The following is an 18,149-nucleotide window of genomic DNA, read 5'->3' on the forward strand; positions in this document are numbered from 1 at the left end:
AAGGCATGTGATTACCATAATTAATAAGCTAATGTGGATTGGCCTAGGTATCTGACCCCATACTGTTTATCGGGGGAAGTGTATTTCTGGTTTTTAAATAACAAATAACATGTGAGCTTTTGGAATAAAAATATTTGCCATTTGAGAACAGATCACTTTTCCCCAACCAGATAACATGTTTTTCCTTTAGAGTAATCCGAATTTTATACATTTTTGAACCCCTCAAAACACTTCTCAGAGTGATGAGCATGTGGAAGACTCACAACAAAAGACTGTTGGTTTGCCTTAAATTCTTAACCTACACTTGATTTTTAGGGACTGAACAGTCCTGAACTGAATTAGACCCTAGCCTCGAGTTCCAATCTGCTGTTCGCCCTCCTGCCACACGAGGGCGGAACAGGAATTCCAGGCAATAAAGGTAATCAGCTGAAGCAAGTCTTGGGCCTGGGAGACTCCTACTCCCAGAATGCACCTTCTATCAACACGACGGTGGTGGCGGCTTCTAAGAGCATCTAGAGCGGCCCAACGGACTGGCACGCATCCCTAGGCGTATCAGGCAGGGCCAGGGTGTTGAGGGGGCGTCGGGCAGCCATGGCAGAGGCGGCGTCCGTTCGGGTAAGTGCTGTCGTTCCACGGACTTGAAAACGCGTTTGGGATCCTTGGGGCCTCTGCCCAGGGCGAGACTTCGTGTTCTGGACTCAGTTCTGGGTGTGGATTCTCCCGGCCGGGCCTGGCGCGGGTGAGCACCGGTCTCGCTCGTTGCAAGCCTAATTCTCTACCTTTTGCCTCTCCGCTTCCTTCCGCTTCCTTCCGCGTCGGGGTCCGAGCATCAACCCTGCGCACTTTCACTGAGAAACTTATCCGAGGCTTATGTTTTGAATTTGTGACTGTCCCCTCCCATTCTGTCCATTCTAAAAGAGAACCCGCTTCCAGGTTGGAGAGGGGCTGCAGGTTGGAAACTCTGAGTCCCCGTCGTTGGCTGCGATCCTACCCGCTACCCAGGAGACCTCAAGACTTACTGTCTCTCTGTGGTCAGTTCGTTTTTGGCCTGGTGTGTTGCGCGTTCCTTCTGCCACATTCTCCTGCTGCAGATTTCTGTACTTGGCTTGCATTCATAGGTTGAAGTCTGGCTGGGTTTCCTCTACTTGGGACAGGAATTACCTCGTGGTGTAGTTGCTGAGTTTTGTTTGTGAGGCTGTCTAGTCTTTCTTCCTTCTCCCTGCCTTCTCCCAGTCATCTCCATTCAGGGAGCACAGAGCTTGGTGAGGAGAATCCTAGGCATGGAGTCAGGAAATGGGATTTCAGCTAGAACTCAGCTTCAGCTATCCATCTGGGTGATTTTAGGCACCTACATTCACCTATCTGAGACTTCGTTTACTTAGCTGTAAATTGAGAGTGTTGGACTGGTTGCTAGATGATCTCTTTAAGGTTCTTTCTGCTCTGACATTTTGGTACCATTCCAGAGTAGTGGCAATTTCAGTAATTCAGGAGGATTGTTTTGGAAATGGCAGATGGAAATTGTTTTCTTAATGCTCCATTTCATGGTCCAGAAACACTATCAAAATCATGTGAGATCTCTGTGAGAATTGAGGGCTAAGGAGATCCTGTGGTGAAGTTTGCTATGAGCAGTATGTACTATATTTGATTTTTTTTTAGGTTAGGCCAGTAAGAAGAATTCATTGAGAAATGGGGGAAACAACAGAGCTTGCTGAGAAATGGGAGAGAAGGACAGAAATACACAGACTTTTGGCGCAGGCTCCTTTATGCAGAGAGAGCTATTTGATTATTTTTATTAAAAAAACTTATTGTGATGTATATGCAACATAAAATTTTTCCTTTTAACCATTTTTAAATATACAATTAAATAGTGTTAATTACCTTCATAATGTTGTGCTACCGTCACCACCATTCATTACCAAAGCTTTCCATCATCCCAGATAAAAACTCTGTATGAATTAAGCATTAATTCTCTATTCACTACCCCAACCCTGGCCCTAGTAACCTGTATTCTAATTTGTGACTCTATGAATTTGCATATTTTAATTATTTCATATCAGTGAGATTATACAATTTTATCCTTTTGTGTCTGGCTTATTTCACTAAACATGATGTCTTCAAGGTTTATCCATGTTTTCACTTGTATTAGAACATCGTTCTTTTTATGGCTGAATAATATTCCATGGTATGTAGATAGCACGTTTTGTTAATTCATTCATCAGGTTTGTGTCCACCTTTTGGCAGATGTGAATAAGCCTATAGTATGGTGATTTGAAGCTCAGAAAAATATACTCAAGTTTAATCCATTCCTGTGGGTGTGAATCTGTTCTAAGTAGGACTTTTTGATTAGGCTGCTTCAGTTAAGGTGTGACCCCCTTCAATCAGGATGGGTTTTGGTCCTTTTATTAGCATTCTTTGTAAGAGAATTAAATTCATACCGAGAGAAAACCACAGGAAACAAGGCTGAAACAGAACCAATAAGAGAAGGAAGAGACCAAGAGATCAGCTCTGTGCCTTGCCATGTGACAGAGGAACCAAGGACCAAGGATCACCAGCAGCCAGCCCCAGATGACCAGTCTTTGGGAAGAAAGGATTGCCTTGATGACACTTGATTTGGATTTTTCTCCAGCTTCAGTTAATTCTGTGGAACTGCCAAACTGTTTCCACAGTTGCTGCATCATTTTATATTCCTACCAACAATGTACGAGGATTCCTATTTCACCACATTCTCTCCAACACTTATTTTCTGTTTTTTGTTTTGTTTTGTTTTTAATAATAGCCATTGTGGCAGTTTGACATTCTTTTATGAATCCCAAAAAGAAAAAGATTCTGTTTCTGAAAGAATCCACTCCTGTGGGTGTGAAACCCTTTTCATTGAACTACATCAATGAGGCATTACTCACGTTGAGGCTCTGCTCTCTTGCTGGGTCTTATGTAAATGGAGACACAGAGAGAGACACAGGAAAGGGGAGATCTGCCATTTTTGATCCTGCCATATGAGAGAGAGGACTCAACGATCGCTAGCAACCAAAGCTTAAACATGAAACCCCCAAGAGGCTAGACCCATGGAGCAGCTCAAGGCTGAAGAGATAATCCATATGCCTGTTAACCTACATCTGAACTTGGAAAGAAAGTGGAGCAGTTGAGATTGAGAGAGGAGGCCTGGAAAGAGACAAGCCCTATATCTGGTTGCCTACAGGTGAGCTTTGGTAGATTCAGCAGGGGAAGGCAAGGACCACAGCCGAGATCACCATGTGGCAGGACCCCGGGATCACCAGTAGCTGACTTCAGTGTGGCAGCATCTCTGTTGATGCCTTGATTTGGATGTTTCACAGCCTTTGAATTATAAGCTTTTACCCTAAATAAAAATCCCATTATAAAAGTAACCCATTTCTGGTTTTGCATTAGTAGCCTTGTGAAAAACTTAGACAGCCGTTCTAGTGTTCTAGTGGGAGTGAAATGGTATGTCATTGTGGTTTTCATTTGCATTTCCCTAATAGCTAGTGATATTGAACATTTTTTTGTGTGCTTATGGGCCATTTATATGTCGTATTTAGAGAAATGTCTGTTCCAGTCCTTTTCCTTTTTTTAAAAATTGAGTTGTTTGTCTTTTTGTTATTGAGTTGTAGGGGTTCTTTATACATTCTGGATATTAAAGCCTTATCAGATGTATGGTTTCCAAATGTTATCTCCCATTCTGTAGGTTACCTTTTCACTTGGTTGATAATGTCTTTAGTGTACAAAAGTTTAAATTTTGATGAAGTTCAATTTATTTTTTTCTTTTGTTGCTTGTGCTTATGATTAAAGTCTAAGAATATGTTGCTTAATAAAATGGCCTGAACATGTTCCCTTAGATTTTCTCTAGGATTTTTATAGTTTCAATTCTTATATTTAGGCTTTTGATCCATTTTGAATTACTTTTTGTATATGGTGTGAGGTAGACATCCACTTTCATTTTTTTGCATGTGGATATTAGATTTTTGTTGAAGAGACTATTGTTTCCCCATTGAGTGGACATAGCACCCTTGTCAAAATTCAATTGGCCATAGATGTGAGGGTGAGTCTTGTAGGAAGTGAATAAGAACTAAAAGGGGAAGGGAAGACTTAGAGTACACAGTGTTTGATTTCAGAGAAACAAGAGTTGGGCTGGGAAGATGACACAAATATTTACAGTATTTATCTCATCTAGCCCTTTAGGCCAAGCTGATCTAGTAAAAAACTTGGCTTTGCCTGAACATCAAATTAGTACTGAAGTGAGGCAGGTGGACAAGTTACTAACTTCCAGAGCACTTCTCTTGGACTGGAATACCTACTTGTCTTAAACAAATATATATATATGTATATTTTTTTTTTCATCAAAATCATAAAAGAGTATAATCCAAAATGCAAACCATAATGTAAATCATTGACCATGGTTAGTAGCAATGTTTCAATATTGGTACATCAACAGTAACAAATGTACCATCCACATGTAAAATGTTATTAATGGGGAAAGGGGGAAAGGGGGAGGATGTTTGGTATATGGGAAACATCTATATTCTTTTTTTTTTTTTTTTTTTTGGATTTGGTAAGTACATCTTTGGGCACCTCTGCACCTCATAGTCAATGGTCCACATCATGGCCCATACTCTCCTCCATTCCATCCAGTGGGCCCTGTGAGGATTTACAATGTCCGGTGATTGCCTCTGAAGCACCATCCAGGGCAGCTCCATGTCCCAAAGACGCCTCCATCTCTCATCTCTTCCTGCCTTTCCCCATACCCATCAGCCACCATGTCCACTTTTCCCAATCCAATGCCACCTCTTCTATGTGGACATTGGATTGGTTGTGTCCATTGCACCTCTATGTCAAGAGGAGGCTCAGATTCCACATGGATGCTGGATGCAATCCTCCCACTTTCAGTTGTAATCACTCTAGGCTCCATGGTGTGGTGGTTGTCCTTCTTCAACTCCATCTTAGCTGAGTGTGGTAAGTCCAATAAATCAGATTGTAGGTGCTGGAGTCTGTTGAGGCTCAGGACCTGGCTATCACATTGTCAGTCCAGAGATTCAAATCCCCTAAATATATCTTAAACCCCAACATTAACCAAATATATATTTTTTAAAGATTATTTATTTCTCTCTCCTTCCCCCTCACCCGCCCCCAGTTGTCTGCTCTCTGTCCATTCACTGTGTGTTCTGTGACTGCTTCTGTCCTTATCAGTGGCACCAGGAATCTGTGTTTCTTTTTGTTGCGTCATCTTGTTGTGTCAGCTCCCCATGTGTGCGGCACTATTCTTGGTCAGGCTGAACTTTCTTTCACACTGGGCAGCACTCCTTACGGGGCACACTCCTTGCACATGGGGCTCTCCTATGCGTGGGACACCCCTGTGTGACACGGCACTCCTTGTGCGCATCAGCAATGAGCATGGGCCAGCTCCACATGGGTCAAGGAGGCCTGGGGTTTGAACCACGGACCTCCCATGTGGTAGGTGGATGCCCTATCCATTGGGCCAAGTCTGCTTCCCCTTAAACAAATATTTTTATGAAAAAAACAAAGTTATACCAAGTCCAAAATTTCACTTTAAATAACTTTTTATTGATCTGTCATTATAGAACTTAAATTGTTCCTGAACATATTTCTTTTTCTTTTTTTTAAAGATTTTTTTAAAATTTATTTTTCTCCCCTTCTCCCCTCTCCCCCTGTTTGCTTTCTGTGTCCATTCACTGTGTGTTCTTCTGTGTCTGCTTGCATTCTTTTCTGAGGGACTGGGAATCTCTCTCTTTTTGTTGCATCATCTTGGCTGCGTCAGCTCTCTGTGTGTGCAGCACCACTCCTGGGCAGGCTGTGCTTTTTTTGCGTGGGGCAGCTCTCCTTGTGAGGTGCACTCCTTGTGCATGGGGCATCCCTATTTGGGGGACACCCCTGTGTGGCACAGCACTCCTTGCGCACATCAGCACTGTGCATGGTCCAGCTCACCACACAAGTCGGGGCCCTGGGTTTGAATCCTGGACCTCCCATGTGGTAGGTGGATGCTCTATCAGTTGAGCCAAATCTGTTCCCCTCAACATATTTCTGGTCTCAGACATATTATCTCTTCAGATGAGGATTTTGTATCTTTCATTTGACATCTAGGTGCCCTGACTGATTATCCTAATGAAAACTTACTAAAAATGCTGGGTGAAAATCCTTTTATATTTCTATATAAAACATTTTGAAATGTAAAGAATACTTGGAGCTAAAAACTAAGTGAAAGAAGAAACCCTTAAGAGGTAAGTTGAATTTTGAAGCCAACTTTGAGGGCATTTACTGAACATTAGCTTTGGTATTCGTGGCCTCAAGGGTCCTAGGATGTAGAACATGAAACTCAGTGATTAAGATGGTTTAGCAGTTTGATATGGTTATGAATTCCAAAAATAGATATTGGATAATGTTGGTAATCTGATCTGTACCTGGGCATGGCTGAGTTATGATTAGGGCTTTGATTGGGCTGCGTCATTAGGGCACTGAGTCCCGCCCCTTGGTGGGTGGGGACTCACAGATAAAAGGCATGACAAAGGACAGAGTTGAGGGTTCTTAATGTTGGAGTTTTGATATTGGAGTTTGATGCTGAAGTCTTAAGCTGGAGCTCTGGGGAAAGAGACGGAGCCATTCACCTGATACTCTGCATTTGACCTTGTGAAGAGAGGCAAAGCCTGGTGACCCTCATAGGCTACAGCTGGCCTTGTGGAGAAAACAGGGGCTGAGCCCAGAGGAACCCAGGAGGCCTGAACCCTCTCAGATGTCTGCAGCCGTCTTGCTCCAACATGTGAAAATAGACTTTGGTGAGAGAAGTAACTTATGTTTAATGGCCTGCTATCTGTAAGCTCCTAACCCAAATTAATACCCTTTATAAAAACCAACCAATGTCTGTTATTTTGCATCAGCACCCCTTTAGCTGACTAATACAGAATTTGGTACCAAGGAGTGGGGAAGTGCTTTTGCAATTACCAAAATGCTGGAATGGTTTTATAAATGGGTAAGGGGTATTTTTTGGAGGAATTATGAGATGCTTGGAAGAAAACACCTACAGTGCCTTAAGAGACTGTTGATAGCAATATGGATGCTAAAGAGAATTTTTATGATGCCTTAGAAGTAAATGATGAAACAATTATTGGAAACTGGAGGAAAGGTGATCCGTGTTTTAAAGTTGCAGAGAGCTTAGCAGGATTAGCTCCTGGTATTTATGGAAGGCAGAATTGAAAATGGTGAGCCTGGGCCTTTAGCTGAAGAAATTTCCAAAGTAAATCTGGAGAATGCAGCTTTGCTTTTGCTTGCAGCTTATAGCAAAATGCTAGATATGAGAGATATGTTGAGGACTGAACTGTTGGGTACAAAGAAAACAGAAACTGATTCTGGAAATTCCAAACCTCTAGAAATCAAGCTCCCAGATGAAAGTGCCCCATTGGAGGACTTACCTAAACTTGTAACTTGTAAATCAGGACTGACGTTGCAGTTATCTAGGAAAGAATTATGGAAAGTCTTACTGTCTGGTGGCTTTGACCCCTGCTTCTTGCATGTAAACCAACAAGGTTTTTGAGAGAGCTGTAAGAACAAAACCACTGTCAGCCTGGAATAAAAGAGACATGGAAAGGAGAGCTTGAAGGGGAAGTTAATTAAGAGGAAAACCGTGGCAGCTGAGATCTGGAATTAATATATCACCTTGGGCCAAGAGAGGAACCCCACCCATGTGTACTGAGAGGGTGAGTTTGCACCAGCAGTTGAAGAGGGTCGATGTTCCCACCCAATGTTCTCGGAGAGTTTTGCCACTCCGGGGTGCAGAGAGGGTGGAACACATTTCCCAAGGATTAGGGCAATTAAGGTCAGCACCCCACAGGTCTGAGAGGGGTAGACCTGTCCCCCATGGATTAGGGAAGGTCAGGTGGTCAACTCATTGCTTTGAGAGGGTTGAGCCTGCATGCTAAAGTTAGGAAAGGTGGGGTGGTCAACTTGGTGCTCTGAGTGGGTTGAGCCTGTTTGCCAAAGGTTAGGGGGAATGTTGTCTATACATCACTCTACTAGGGGGGTTAAGACTCTAACCCAAAGATGGGTGAGGTGTGGCAATCACCCCAACACTCTTGGAGGGTGAGGTCTGGAGCTTGGTCAACACCCAGATGCTTGATGAGGGTGGAACCAAGAAAATGGCCATTGGGCAAGCATGTGGAAAGGCTGGGTCCCCATATGGCCCCAAGGAGAAGAAACCACCATCTTAAGAATGACTCTTAGATTGAAGTCGAATGGAGGATGCCCTGCAGGTCTACTGAACTGTAGAGAAACCAGTGACTCATGTTTCCCTCCCAATTTCTCCTTATTGTAATGAAAATGTTTATCCTTTGTCTGTCCATTTGTGTATTGGAAACATAAATTGTTTTGTAAATTTCAGAGGTCTATAGCAGACAGGACTTTGCCCTAAGACAAACTGTATTTCTTTAAATTAATTGTGATATGGTTTATTACTTGCATTGTTACTGATTTAAGGTTTGTTTAATATTGTAATGTCTTTTTGGAATTCAGAGGGTGGAGTGTAGCACTTTGATGTTCCAAAATAGATATTGGATTATGTTGGTAATCTGATCTGTACCTGGGTGTGATTGAGTTATGATTAGGGTTTTGATTGGCCATGTCATTAGGGCATTGAGTCCTTGCCCCTTGGTGGGTGGGGACTCACAGATAAAAAGCTTGACAAAGGACAGACTTGAGGGTTCTAAATATTGTTGTTTTGATGTAGAGTTTGATGCTGAAGTCTTAAGCTGGAGCTCTGGGGAAAGAGACAGAACTGTTTGCCTGATAGTCTACAGCTGACCTTGTGGAGAGAGGCAAAGCCTAGAGAGCCTCATAGTCTATAGCTGACCTTGTGGAGAAAACAGGAACTGCGCTCAGAGGAACACAGGAAGCCTGAACCCTTGCAGACATTGGTAGCCATTTTGTGAAAATAGACTTGGTAAGGGAACTAACTTATGCTTAAGGGCCTGGTATCTGTAAGCTCCTACCCCAAATAAATACTCTTTATAAAAACCAACCAATTTGTTATTTTGCATCAGCATCCCTTTGGCTGACTAATACAGATGGAGAGTCCAAGAAGCTCCCTACCCCAAACCCATAAAGCTGAGACTTCAAAGGGCAACTTTCTGTGTAAGAATGAACTGAAAGTAAACTTTTACTTCTAAGTGAGTGCAAAGAAGATTATGTCAAATCTTGGTGCTGAGAGATGGGTTGCCCTTTGAAAATTCATGGTGACCCTCATGTAGGTTTCTTGCTTGATTCATACAACTTGGATGGTCCAAGAAACTTCAAGTCAGAAAATAAATATATATCTTCTCTGGAAGACACTACATTTAAACGTCCAAGAAATAGGAATTCACAATCAAAAATTACCAAACAAGGAAACAGCATGAGAAACAGCCAGTAGAAACAATGGACAATAAAATAAAGTCAATGGAAAGCTTTACTCAGCACATTAGATGTGCCAAAGAGATAGTCAACTGGATGGTAGAACTGAAGAAATTACCCAGAATGTAGCACAAAGTAAAAAAAAAAAAAAAAACAGTGAGAGAGAGATGGAAGAAATGAAAAGTTGAGAGAAATGGAGGATGGAATGAGGTCTGACATTGATCTAATTGAAATTGCAGAAGGAAAATATACATGCACACAGCCTGTTCTGGAAGTTGTATTTGATGAGGACCTAACAACTGAGAATTTGTACGACTGATACAAAATATCAATCCATAGAAGTCCCGTGAATCTCAATCAAGATAACTTAAAATAAATCTCCACATAGATACATAATAGTGAAAATACAGAATACAATGTAGAGAGAATTCTTAAAAGCAGCTGGAGAAAGACAGATTACCTTCAAATAAACTACAATAAAACTAAATGGAGGCTAACGTCTCATTGGCAGCAATGAAAACCAGAGGACAGTAAAGCAATGTCATTAATTTGTTGGAAACAAAAGCCAAAAACCAAAAACTGTGATTGCAGAAGTTTATAGGTGGCGGACTTGGCCCAGTGGTTAGGGCGTCCATCTACCACATGGGAGGTCCACGGTTCAAACCCCGGGCCTCCTTGACCCATGTGGAGCTGGCCCATGCACAGTGCTGATGTGCGCAAGGAGTGCCCTGCCACACAGGGGTGTACCCCGTGTAGGGGAGCCTCCTGCATAAGGAGAGCCGCCCAGTGCGAAAGAAAGTGCAGCCTGCCCAGTAGTGGTGCCGCACACACGGAGAGCTGACACAACAAGATGACACAGCAGAAAGAAACACAGATTCCCGTGCCGCTGACAACAACAGAAGCGGACAAAGAAGACACAGCAAACAGACACAGAGAACAGACAACTGGGGTGGCAGGGAAGGGGAGAGAAATAAATAAATAAATCTTTTTAAAAAAAGTTTATAGTCAGCAGAAATAACTTTCAAAAGCAAAAGTAAGGACATTTTCAGACAAATCAAAACTGACAGTTTGCTACTGATATACGCACATTAAAGGATATTCTAAAGTATATATTTCAGGTAAAAGGAAAATTATCCCAAGTGGAAGGCTTGAAAATGTAAGACAGTGTGTTGTTCCACAAAATGGGTCTAAACAAATGTTGACTAACTGAAACAGTAATAATTTTTTTTGTGGAGTTAAAAACAGGGAGACCACACACTCATACTCTTTCTACCCCCACTGGGGGTAGAGGATGTGGCATTTTGAGCATGGTTTTCTCCAGTAAAATCTCCCCCTCAAAATCCCTCATCAGTCTCCCTTGCCACCCTTTTTCTACCTTGATGCACATGAAGGGCTTAACTGGTTTTCACATACCTCATTTAAAGATTTGCATCTTAGTGCCTTAGTCAAAACATATTTTCACACCTCTTTGTATGTATTAGAAACTATGCATTATTATAAACCTTCTGTTTTCCTGAAATCAGGAATTCCATCTCAAGCCTTTATCTTTTCTCTTTAACCACACACACACATCCATGTGCATGGAGAAAAAACAAACAACAAAAATCCAAATAAAAAATGCACAGCTCTTCTTAGAAGAATTCTTGAAGTTTTTCTTTTGGTTTGGGATGGGGGTGTTGGGGAAGGATGAATTCCAGAGTGAAAGAAATATCTTATACTTTAAAAATTGCAGTTCTCAAATGTCTTCAAGCTTTAAAAAATTGCTAAATGGGGTAAATTGAACAATGGAGAAAATTTGGAAGATTATATACTAGAAAGTGGCTTAGAAGTTATGGCAATGGTGAAGGAGGGACTTAGAGGGAAAAGAAGGAGCCATGAGTAAAAGGAAAATAGGAGAATAGCATTTTAAAACTACCATGTCTGATATCATCACATTTATAAAATTATATGAAATTATATGTAAACATATTAAATTTTTAAAAAATTAATAGAAGGCATTTAAAGAGCTAAGCACAGTACCTGGGAAACAGTAAATACTGAATACATGTTAGCTATTATTACATATTAGTTTTCATGAAAGATCATCTATGTGAACATTAAGAGATGGAAAAAAGACAATCACCTTTTAGAAGTCTTAACTGGAATTGGGAGCAGATGTGGCTCAAGCAGTTGGGCGCTCGCCTCACAGAGGTTCCAGGTTTGTCTAAAAAAGACAAGTTGATGCAACAAGCAGATGCAGTGATCAGGGAGTGGATGTGGTTCAAGTGGGTTGGGCACCTGCCTCCCACATGGGAGGTCCCAGGTTTGGCTCCTGGTGCCTCCTAAAAGAAGATGAGCAGACAATGAGCTGAAACAATGAACAGTTAGGTAAGGGAGCCATCTTGGGGAGGGGGGAGTCTAAATGGCTACATGTCAGTAAATCAGTTCTCTTTATTAAAGTAAATATAGTTAGAAGTACCTAAGGACTAGCACTTGTTTCTTAAATTTTTATAACAAATATGATATGACGGCTGACTTGAGTGGATGCTATGGCTAAACATCCAGATTTGATCTTTTGCTGCAAGCAGGCTGGTCTTGCCATTGGAAGACTGTGTGAAAAATGTGATGGCAAGCGTGTCAGCTGTGATTGCTAAGTGCATCTCTGCACCCTGCATATGTGATGAGTGTAACTATGGCTTTTAGCAGGGACACTGCATGATCTGTGGAGGCCCTGGAGTCTCTGATGCCTTTTGTTGTAAGGAGTGTACCATCCAAGAGAAGGATGGAGATGGCTGCCCAAAGATTGTCAATTTGGGGAGCTCTAAGACTGACCTCTTCTATATATGCAAAAAAATATGACTTCAAGAAGAGGTGATTGATGGGTGGCCCTCTCTTCCCCCCATCAGGCTGCCACTGCTGCCAGAGAAGACACCGACAACCACCGGCAGAAAAGTAGAGCCCAAAGCATCAGTAGACTCGCCTGTTCCAGTACTTCACCTTCCTACCCCTTTCCCTTCTCCTTATCCAGACATGTGGCATGAATGAAAAAGGATTCTTTATCGAGCGTTCTGGGGACTGTATCAGAGAAAAATCTATAGATTTGTTCATGCTTTTTCTTGAATTTGAGAAGCAAGGCTCTTGTTCTTCACATTGACATGCTCTCTCTATATGAAGAACTTCTAAAAGAGGAATAATACTGCTTCAATCTTCTATTTGGGGAGTTGCCTATGAAGCTATCCTTCCTAACCACAGTGAAAAATGTGTCCTTGTAGCAACTCTGATGACAGTTGCCCTTAATAAAATACCTTCAATGTGTAGTGGGGAGCTATCAGAACAATAAATGTGGGCATTTTATCTTGTTTTTAGAAAAGAGGACATGGCATTGGTAAGTGAGACTAGTACACTTGTAGAGGCAAAGGAAGTTTTACCAAAACATGAACTTCTAAGAAAGAAAAACAAAACATACGTGGTACAGCACTTTGAAAATCATTAGAACTGAGTTCTAAGTTGTCTTCTCAGATCGTTTACTCCAATACCAGAGGGTCCCATCACAAAGAGTAACATACAGAATTCATTAGATGTGGCTAAAGATAATTATGTGGTGATGAAGTCATCATCATTCCAGCCCTTCATTTGAAGAAACTTGAGAGCAAATAATTTTAGGGAAATAACATAACTTCGCCTTTCACAATTTGGAGAAACTGCAGAAGGCTCTTATGAGTTTTCCCGGTGGCCAGTGGAGTAACTTACATTTGAACATTCAGGAAAGAGGTAGGACCCTGTCACCCTAGCATACTTCGTCTAATGTTGGACACGGTGGAAATCTGCCAGCATCATTTCAGTGGAGATAATCTGAAACAACCTGCTGTTCTTTTTCAAATGAATTTTCTATTATATTGCAAGCCAGAAATAAGCCTCAGCGATTAGAGGGTATGATTTATAGTATGCAGGGGCACATTTCCTGACAGGTGGTCGAATCAGTACCACCATGTCCAACTGGATGCAAGGCTGACTTCACAAGCATACAAACTGCAGTTGCACAGGGTCTGCTGAGAAAGATCTCACACTTAATTTAATGCTCTGCTAATGCCATTTGAAATTCTTAATAATATTTAAGCAAGGAGCCCTTGTATTTTTAAAAAATTCAGTGGTTTTTATTTTATCCACAGATATGTGCTACCACCACCAGAGTCTATATATATGGGTGTGTATGTGTGTGTGCATATATATATATTTTTTTTACTAGAGAAATTGTGAGCTTACAAGACAATTATGCATAATGGGTAGAATTCCCCTACATCACCCCTCCACCAATACTGTGCATTGTTGTGGAACATTTGTTTCAGATTATGAAAGAACATCATCAAAATATTACTACTAGCTATGGTCCATAGTTTACATTTGGTATATTTTTTCCATATACCTCCCTATTATTAACACCATGTATTGTTATTGTACATTTGCTATAGTTCATGAGAGAACACTTATATTTTTACTGTTAACCATGGTCCAACACCCACCACATATTCACTGTTATATAGTCCCATGCTTGTACATTTCATCCAGAGTGTACACTCAGTGGTTCTCACTTTCATCACAGAGATGTGCAGTCATGTCCTCAGTATATTTTTGAACTTTTTCCTTAGTCCAAAAGAAAAAATCCCATACCCCCCCGTTTTTGACCCTTTGCGTTGACATCGTACCTTATTAGACACTGATACAAGAACATTAAAATATTGGTGTTATAATACCAATCCTGCTTAAACTCTTCTAAAAAAATGAAGAGGAGGGAAAATTACCCAACACATTTTATGAAGCCAACATCACCCTAATACCAAAGCCAGATAAAGATACTACAAGAAAAAAATACAGACCAATCTCTTTTAATGAACATAGATGCAAAAATTCTCAACAAAATACTTGCAAATCAAATCCAACAGCATTTCAGCCAAGTGGGATTTATTCCTGGTATGCAAGGCTGGTTCTACATAAGAAAATCAATCAACATAATACATTACATTAGCAAATTGAAGGGAGAAAAAAAAATCTCAACTGACGTAGAAAAGGCAGTTGACAAAACCCAGCATCCTTTTTTGATAAAAACACTTCAAAAGATAGGAATAGCAGGAAAATTCCCCAATATGATAAAAGGCATGTATATGAAAAACCTGCAGCCAACATCATACTCAATGGGAAAGGGTTGAAAGCTTTCCTCTAAGATCAGAAACAAGACAAGGATGCCCACTATCACCATTGTTCTTCAGTATTGTACTAGAAGTTCTAGTTAGGGCAGTTAGTCAAGAAAAAAAAATTAAAGGCATCCAAATAGGAAAAGACGAAGTGAAACACTCACTGTTTATGGATGACATGATCCTGTACGTAGAAAATCCTGAAGTATCCATGAAAAAGCTACTTGAGCTAATAAATCAGCAAAGTGGCAGGATACAAGATTAACAAGCAAAAATCAGTAATGTTTTTGTACACTAGTACTGAACAATCTGAGGAGGAAATCGGGGAAAATTCCATTTTCAATAGTAACAAAAAGACTCAAATACTTAGGAATTAATTTAACCAAAGAAGTTCAGGTCCTATAAATGCAGAAAACTACAAAACAATGCTAAAAGAAATTTTAAAAGACCTAAACAAATAGAAAGACATTCCATGTTCATGGATTGGAAGAATAAATATAGTGAAGCTGTCAGTCTTACCCAAACTGATTTACAGATTCAATGCAATACCAAATCAAAATCCCAACAGCTTATTTTACAGAATTAGAAAAGGCAATTAACAAATTCATTTGGAAGGGAAAGCATACCCGAATCGCCAAAGCAGTCTAAAAAAGAAGAATGACATGGGAGAAATCTCACAGCCTGACCTTAAAACATATTACAAAGCTACAGTGGTCAAAACAGCATGATACTGGCATAAAGATAGACACATCAATCAGTGGAATAGAATTGAGAACCCAGAAATAAACCATCACCTATACAGTCAACTGTTTTTGATAAACCTACCAAGTTAATGTTAATGGGACAAACAGTCTCTTCAACAAATGGTTCTAGGAACCCCTATCTCACTCCCTGTACAAGAATCTCAAAAATGGATCAAAGACCTAAAAGCCAGCACCATAAAACTACTAGAAGAAAATGTTGGGAAACATCTTCAAGACCTTGTAGTTGGTGGTGGTTTCTTACACCCAAAGCATGTCTAACAAAAGGAAAAATAGACAAATGGGATCTCCTCAAAATTAAACACTTTTGCACCTCACAGGACTTTTGTCAAAAGGGTGAAAAGGCAGCCAACTCAATGGGAGAAAATATTTGGAAATCACATATCCAGTAAGGGTTTAATATCCAGATATATAAAGAGATGTTAGAACTCAACACTAACAAGACAAATGACCCAATTAAAAAATGGGCAAAAAACTTGAATAGACATTTCTCCAAAGAAGAAAATAGAAATGGCAAAAAAAAAAACACAAAACAACACAACCCATGAAGAAATGCTCAACATCACTAATGATTAAGGAAATGCAAATCAAAACTACAGTGATGGCAGTGGACTTGGCCCAGTGGTTAGGGTGTCTGTCTACCACATGGGAGGTCCGCGGTTCAAACCCCGGACCTCCTTGAACTGTGTGGAGCTGGCCCATGCACAGTGCTGATGTGTGCAAGGAGTGCCGTGCCGTGCCATGCAAGGGTGTCCCCCTGCATAGGGGAGCCCCACGCGCAAGGAGTGTGCCCCATAAGGAGAGCCACCCAGCGTGAAAGAAAGTGCAGCCTGCCCAAGAATGGTGCCGCACACACGAAGAGCTGACACAACAAGATGATGCAACAAAAAGAAACACAGATTCCCATGCCACTGACAACAACAGAAGTGGACAAAGAAGATGCAGCAAATAGACACAGAGAACAGACAACTGGGGTTGGGGCGGGGGGAAGGGGAGAGAAATAAATAAATAAATAAATCTTAAAAAAAAAAACTACAATGAGAGATCATTTCACACCTATCAGAATGGCCACCATCGAAAAAACAGGGAACTAAAAGTGTTATAGCTTACATTTGGTATATTGATGTATGTATCTTTTAAAAAAAGATAATAAATAAAGTTTATTTCATCTAAAAAGAAAGTGTTGTAGAGGATGTGGAGAAATAGGAACATTTATTCACTGTTGGTGGGGATGCAGAATGGTATAGCCACTGTGGAGGACTGTTTGGCAGTTCCTTAAAGAAGTTGTGTATAGACTTGCCGCATGACCCTGCAATACCACTACTGGTTATATACCCAGAAGAACTGAGAGCAGTGACATGAACAGACATCTGCACACTGGTGTTCATAGTGACATTATTCATAATTGCCAAAAGTTGGAAATGACCCAGGTATCCATCAACAGATGATAAACTGGTCTATTCACACAATGAAATATTATGCAGCTGTAAGAAGTGAAGTTTTAAAGCATTTGACAACATTGGTGAACCTGGAGGACATTATGTTGTATGAAATAAGCCAGACATGAAAGGACAAATACTGCTTGATTGCATAACTATGAACCAAATATATTGTGTAACATATTGCGTGATTAAAAAAAAATCTATAGGTATCCAGTACATTTAAATGAGAAATGTATGTTTTTATTCAACTGTGTTTTCTTTTTAGTTTTTTAATGTTTATATTTTCAATTATTAAATGTACAAAATAAAGTTTAAAAATTGCTGTTAATTATAGTTTGTAAATTATATTAATTGTATTTTCCCCATGCATCACCATATTCTTGCCACCTTGTAATAGTGATCTATATTTGTTTTAGTTCATAGAAGAACATTCTTGTATTTATACTATTGCCCACAATCCTCATCCACTACCAGGTTTACTATGTTATAAAAATATGGAATGCATCATGAATTTGCATGTCATCCTTGTGCAGGGGCCATGCTAATCTCTGTATTTTTCCAATTTTAGTATATCAGCTGCCATAGTGAAAATGGCACCCCTGTTTTTAATTTTGCACTGGGCCCCATATCTTATGTAGTAGTCCTGGCTGCAGGGTACGTTGTTCTGCTGTGGGGCCTGCCCTGATCACACCTGGGATACATAGGATGGCAGGAAGATGAGCATTGCTTCTGCTGCAGGGACCATCTTCACAGAGATCTTGGTCACAAAAGTAGGTCACCCCAGTACTATGTTTTCCCTGTTCTTCAACACCAAATATACAGTTCAGAAGACTTTAGACACTTTCTAAATGAAGTGATAAAAATATCTCATGGAAACGGACCTTAAGGATTTTATTTTTCTAATACATATTAATGACCCAGTCTGGGGCATCCTCATCAAATTCTAAACAGGCCAAAAAAATCTGAGTTATATCTCATCCCAGTGCAACTTGGCAAACCACATTCAATTATATACAATAAAAGCGTCATACAACAAAAGTTTATTTATATTTTAAAAAACCTAAGGCATAATTAAAATGCTTGATAACATTGATGTAAAATTCAGGAAGATATATAAGAATTAAAGGGTTTAAAGGCCACTATGTTTGAAAGAAATATTAAGTTTAGACCTTGACAAGTATGCAGTCTGTAATTTCTAGGATAATTACTAAAGTCTAGAAATTGGCTATATCACTTCCAAATTAGAAGTAATAATAAAATAAGAAAAAACTAATCTAAAAAAACAAGAAAAGAGATGAAAATATATATGGGATAAATAGCACAAATAAAGAAGGCAAAAATAAAATGGATCAACATTTACAATAAGTGTAAAT

At 40.2% G+C, this 18,149-nt stretch overlaps 1 protein-coding gene and 1 non-coding gene across 3 annotated transcripts in view; one reads left to right on the forward strand and one right to left on the reverse strand.

The window, feature by feature from the left end:
* Nucleotides 1-440: 440 nt before the first annotated feature.
* The window catches only part of ZNF212 (zinc finger protein 212), a 39,333-nt gene continuing 21,624 nt past the window's right edge, over nucleotides 441-18,149 (forward strand). Inside the window, exon 1 of one of the 2 annotated variants that reach the window (XM_004484250.3) lies at nucleotides 441-615. In XM_004484250.3, coding sequence (XP_004484307.1) covers nucleotides 592-615 — 24 coding nt within the window. In that variant the 5' untranslated portion in view covers nucleotides 441-591. The remainder of the gene's footprint in view (nucleotides 616-18,149) is intronic. The other variant, XM_004484251.3, reaches the window with a different exon arrangement.
* LOC111762130 (U6 spliceosomal RNA) lies at nucleotides 17,265-17,369 on the reverse strand. Its single transcript, XR_002795322.1, has one exon. It is a non-coding gene; the product is annotated as a U6 spliceosomal RNA (small nuclear RNA).

The sequence above is a fragment of the Dasypus novemcinctus genome, chromosome 5 (genome assembly GCF_030445035.2).
Source record: "Dasypus novemcinctus isolate mDasNov1 chromosome 5, mDasNov1.1.hap2, whole genome shotgun sequence".
NCBI classification, from domain to species: domain Eukaryota; kingdom Metazoa; phylum Chordata; class Mammalia; order Cingulata; family Dasypodidae; genus Dasypus; species Dasypus novemcinctus.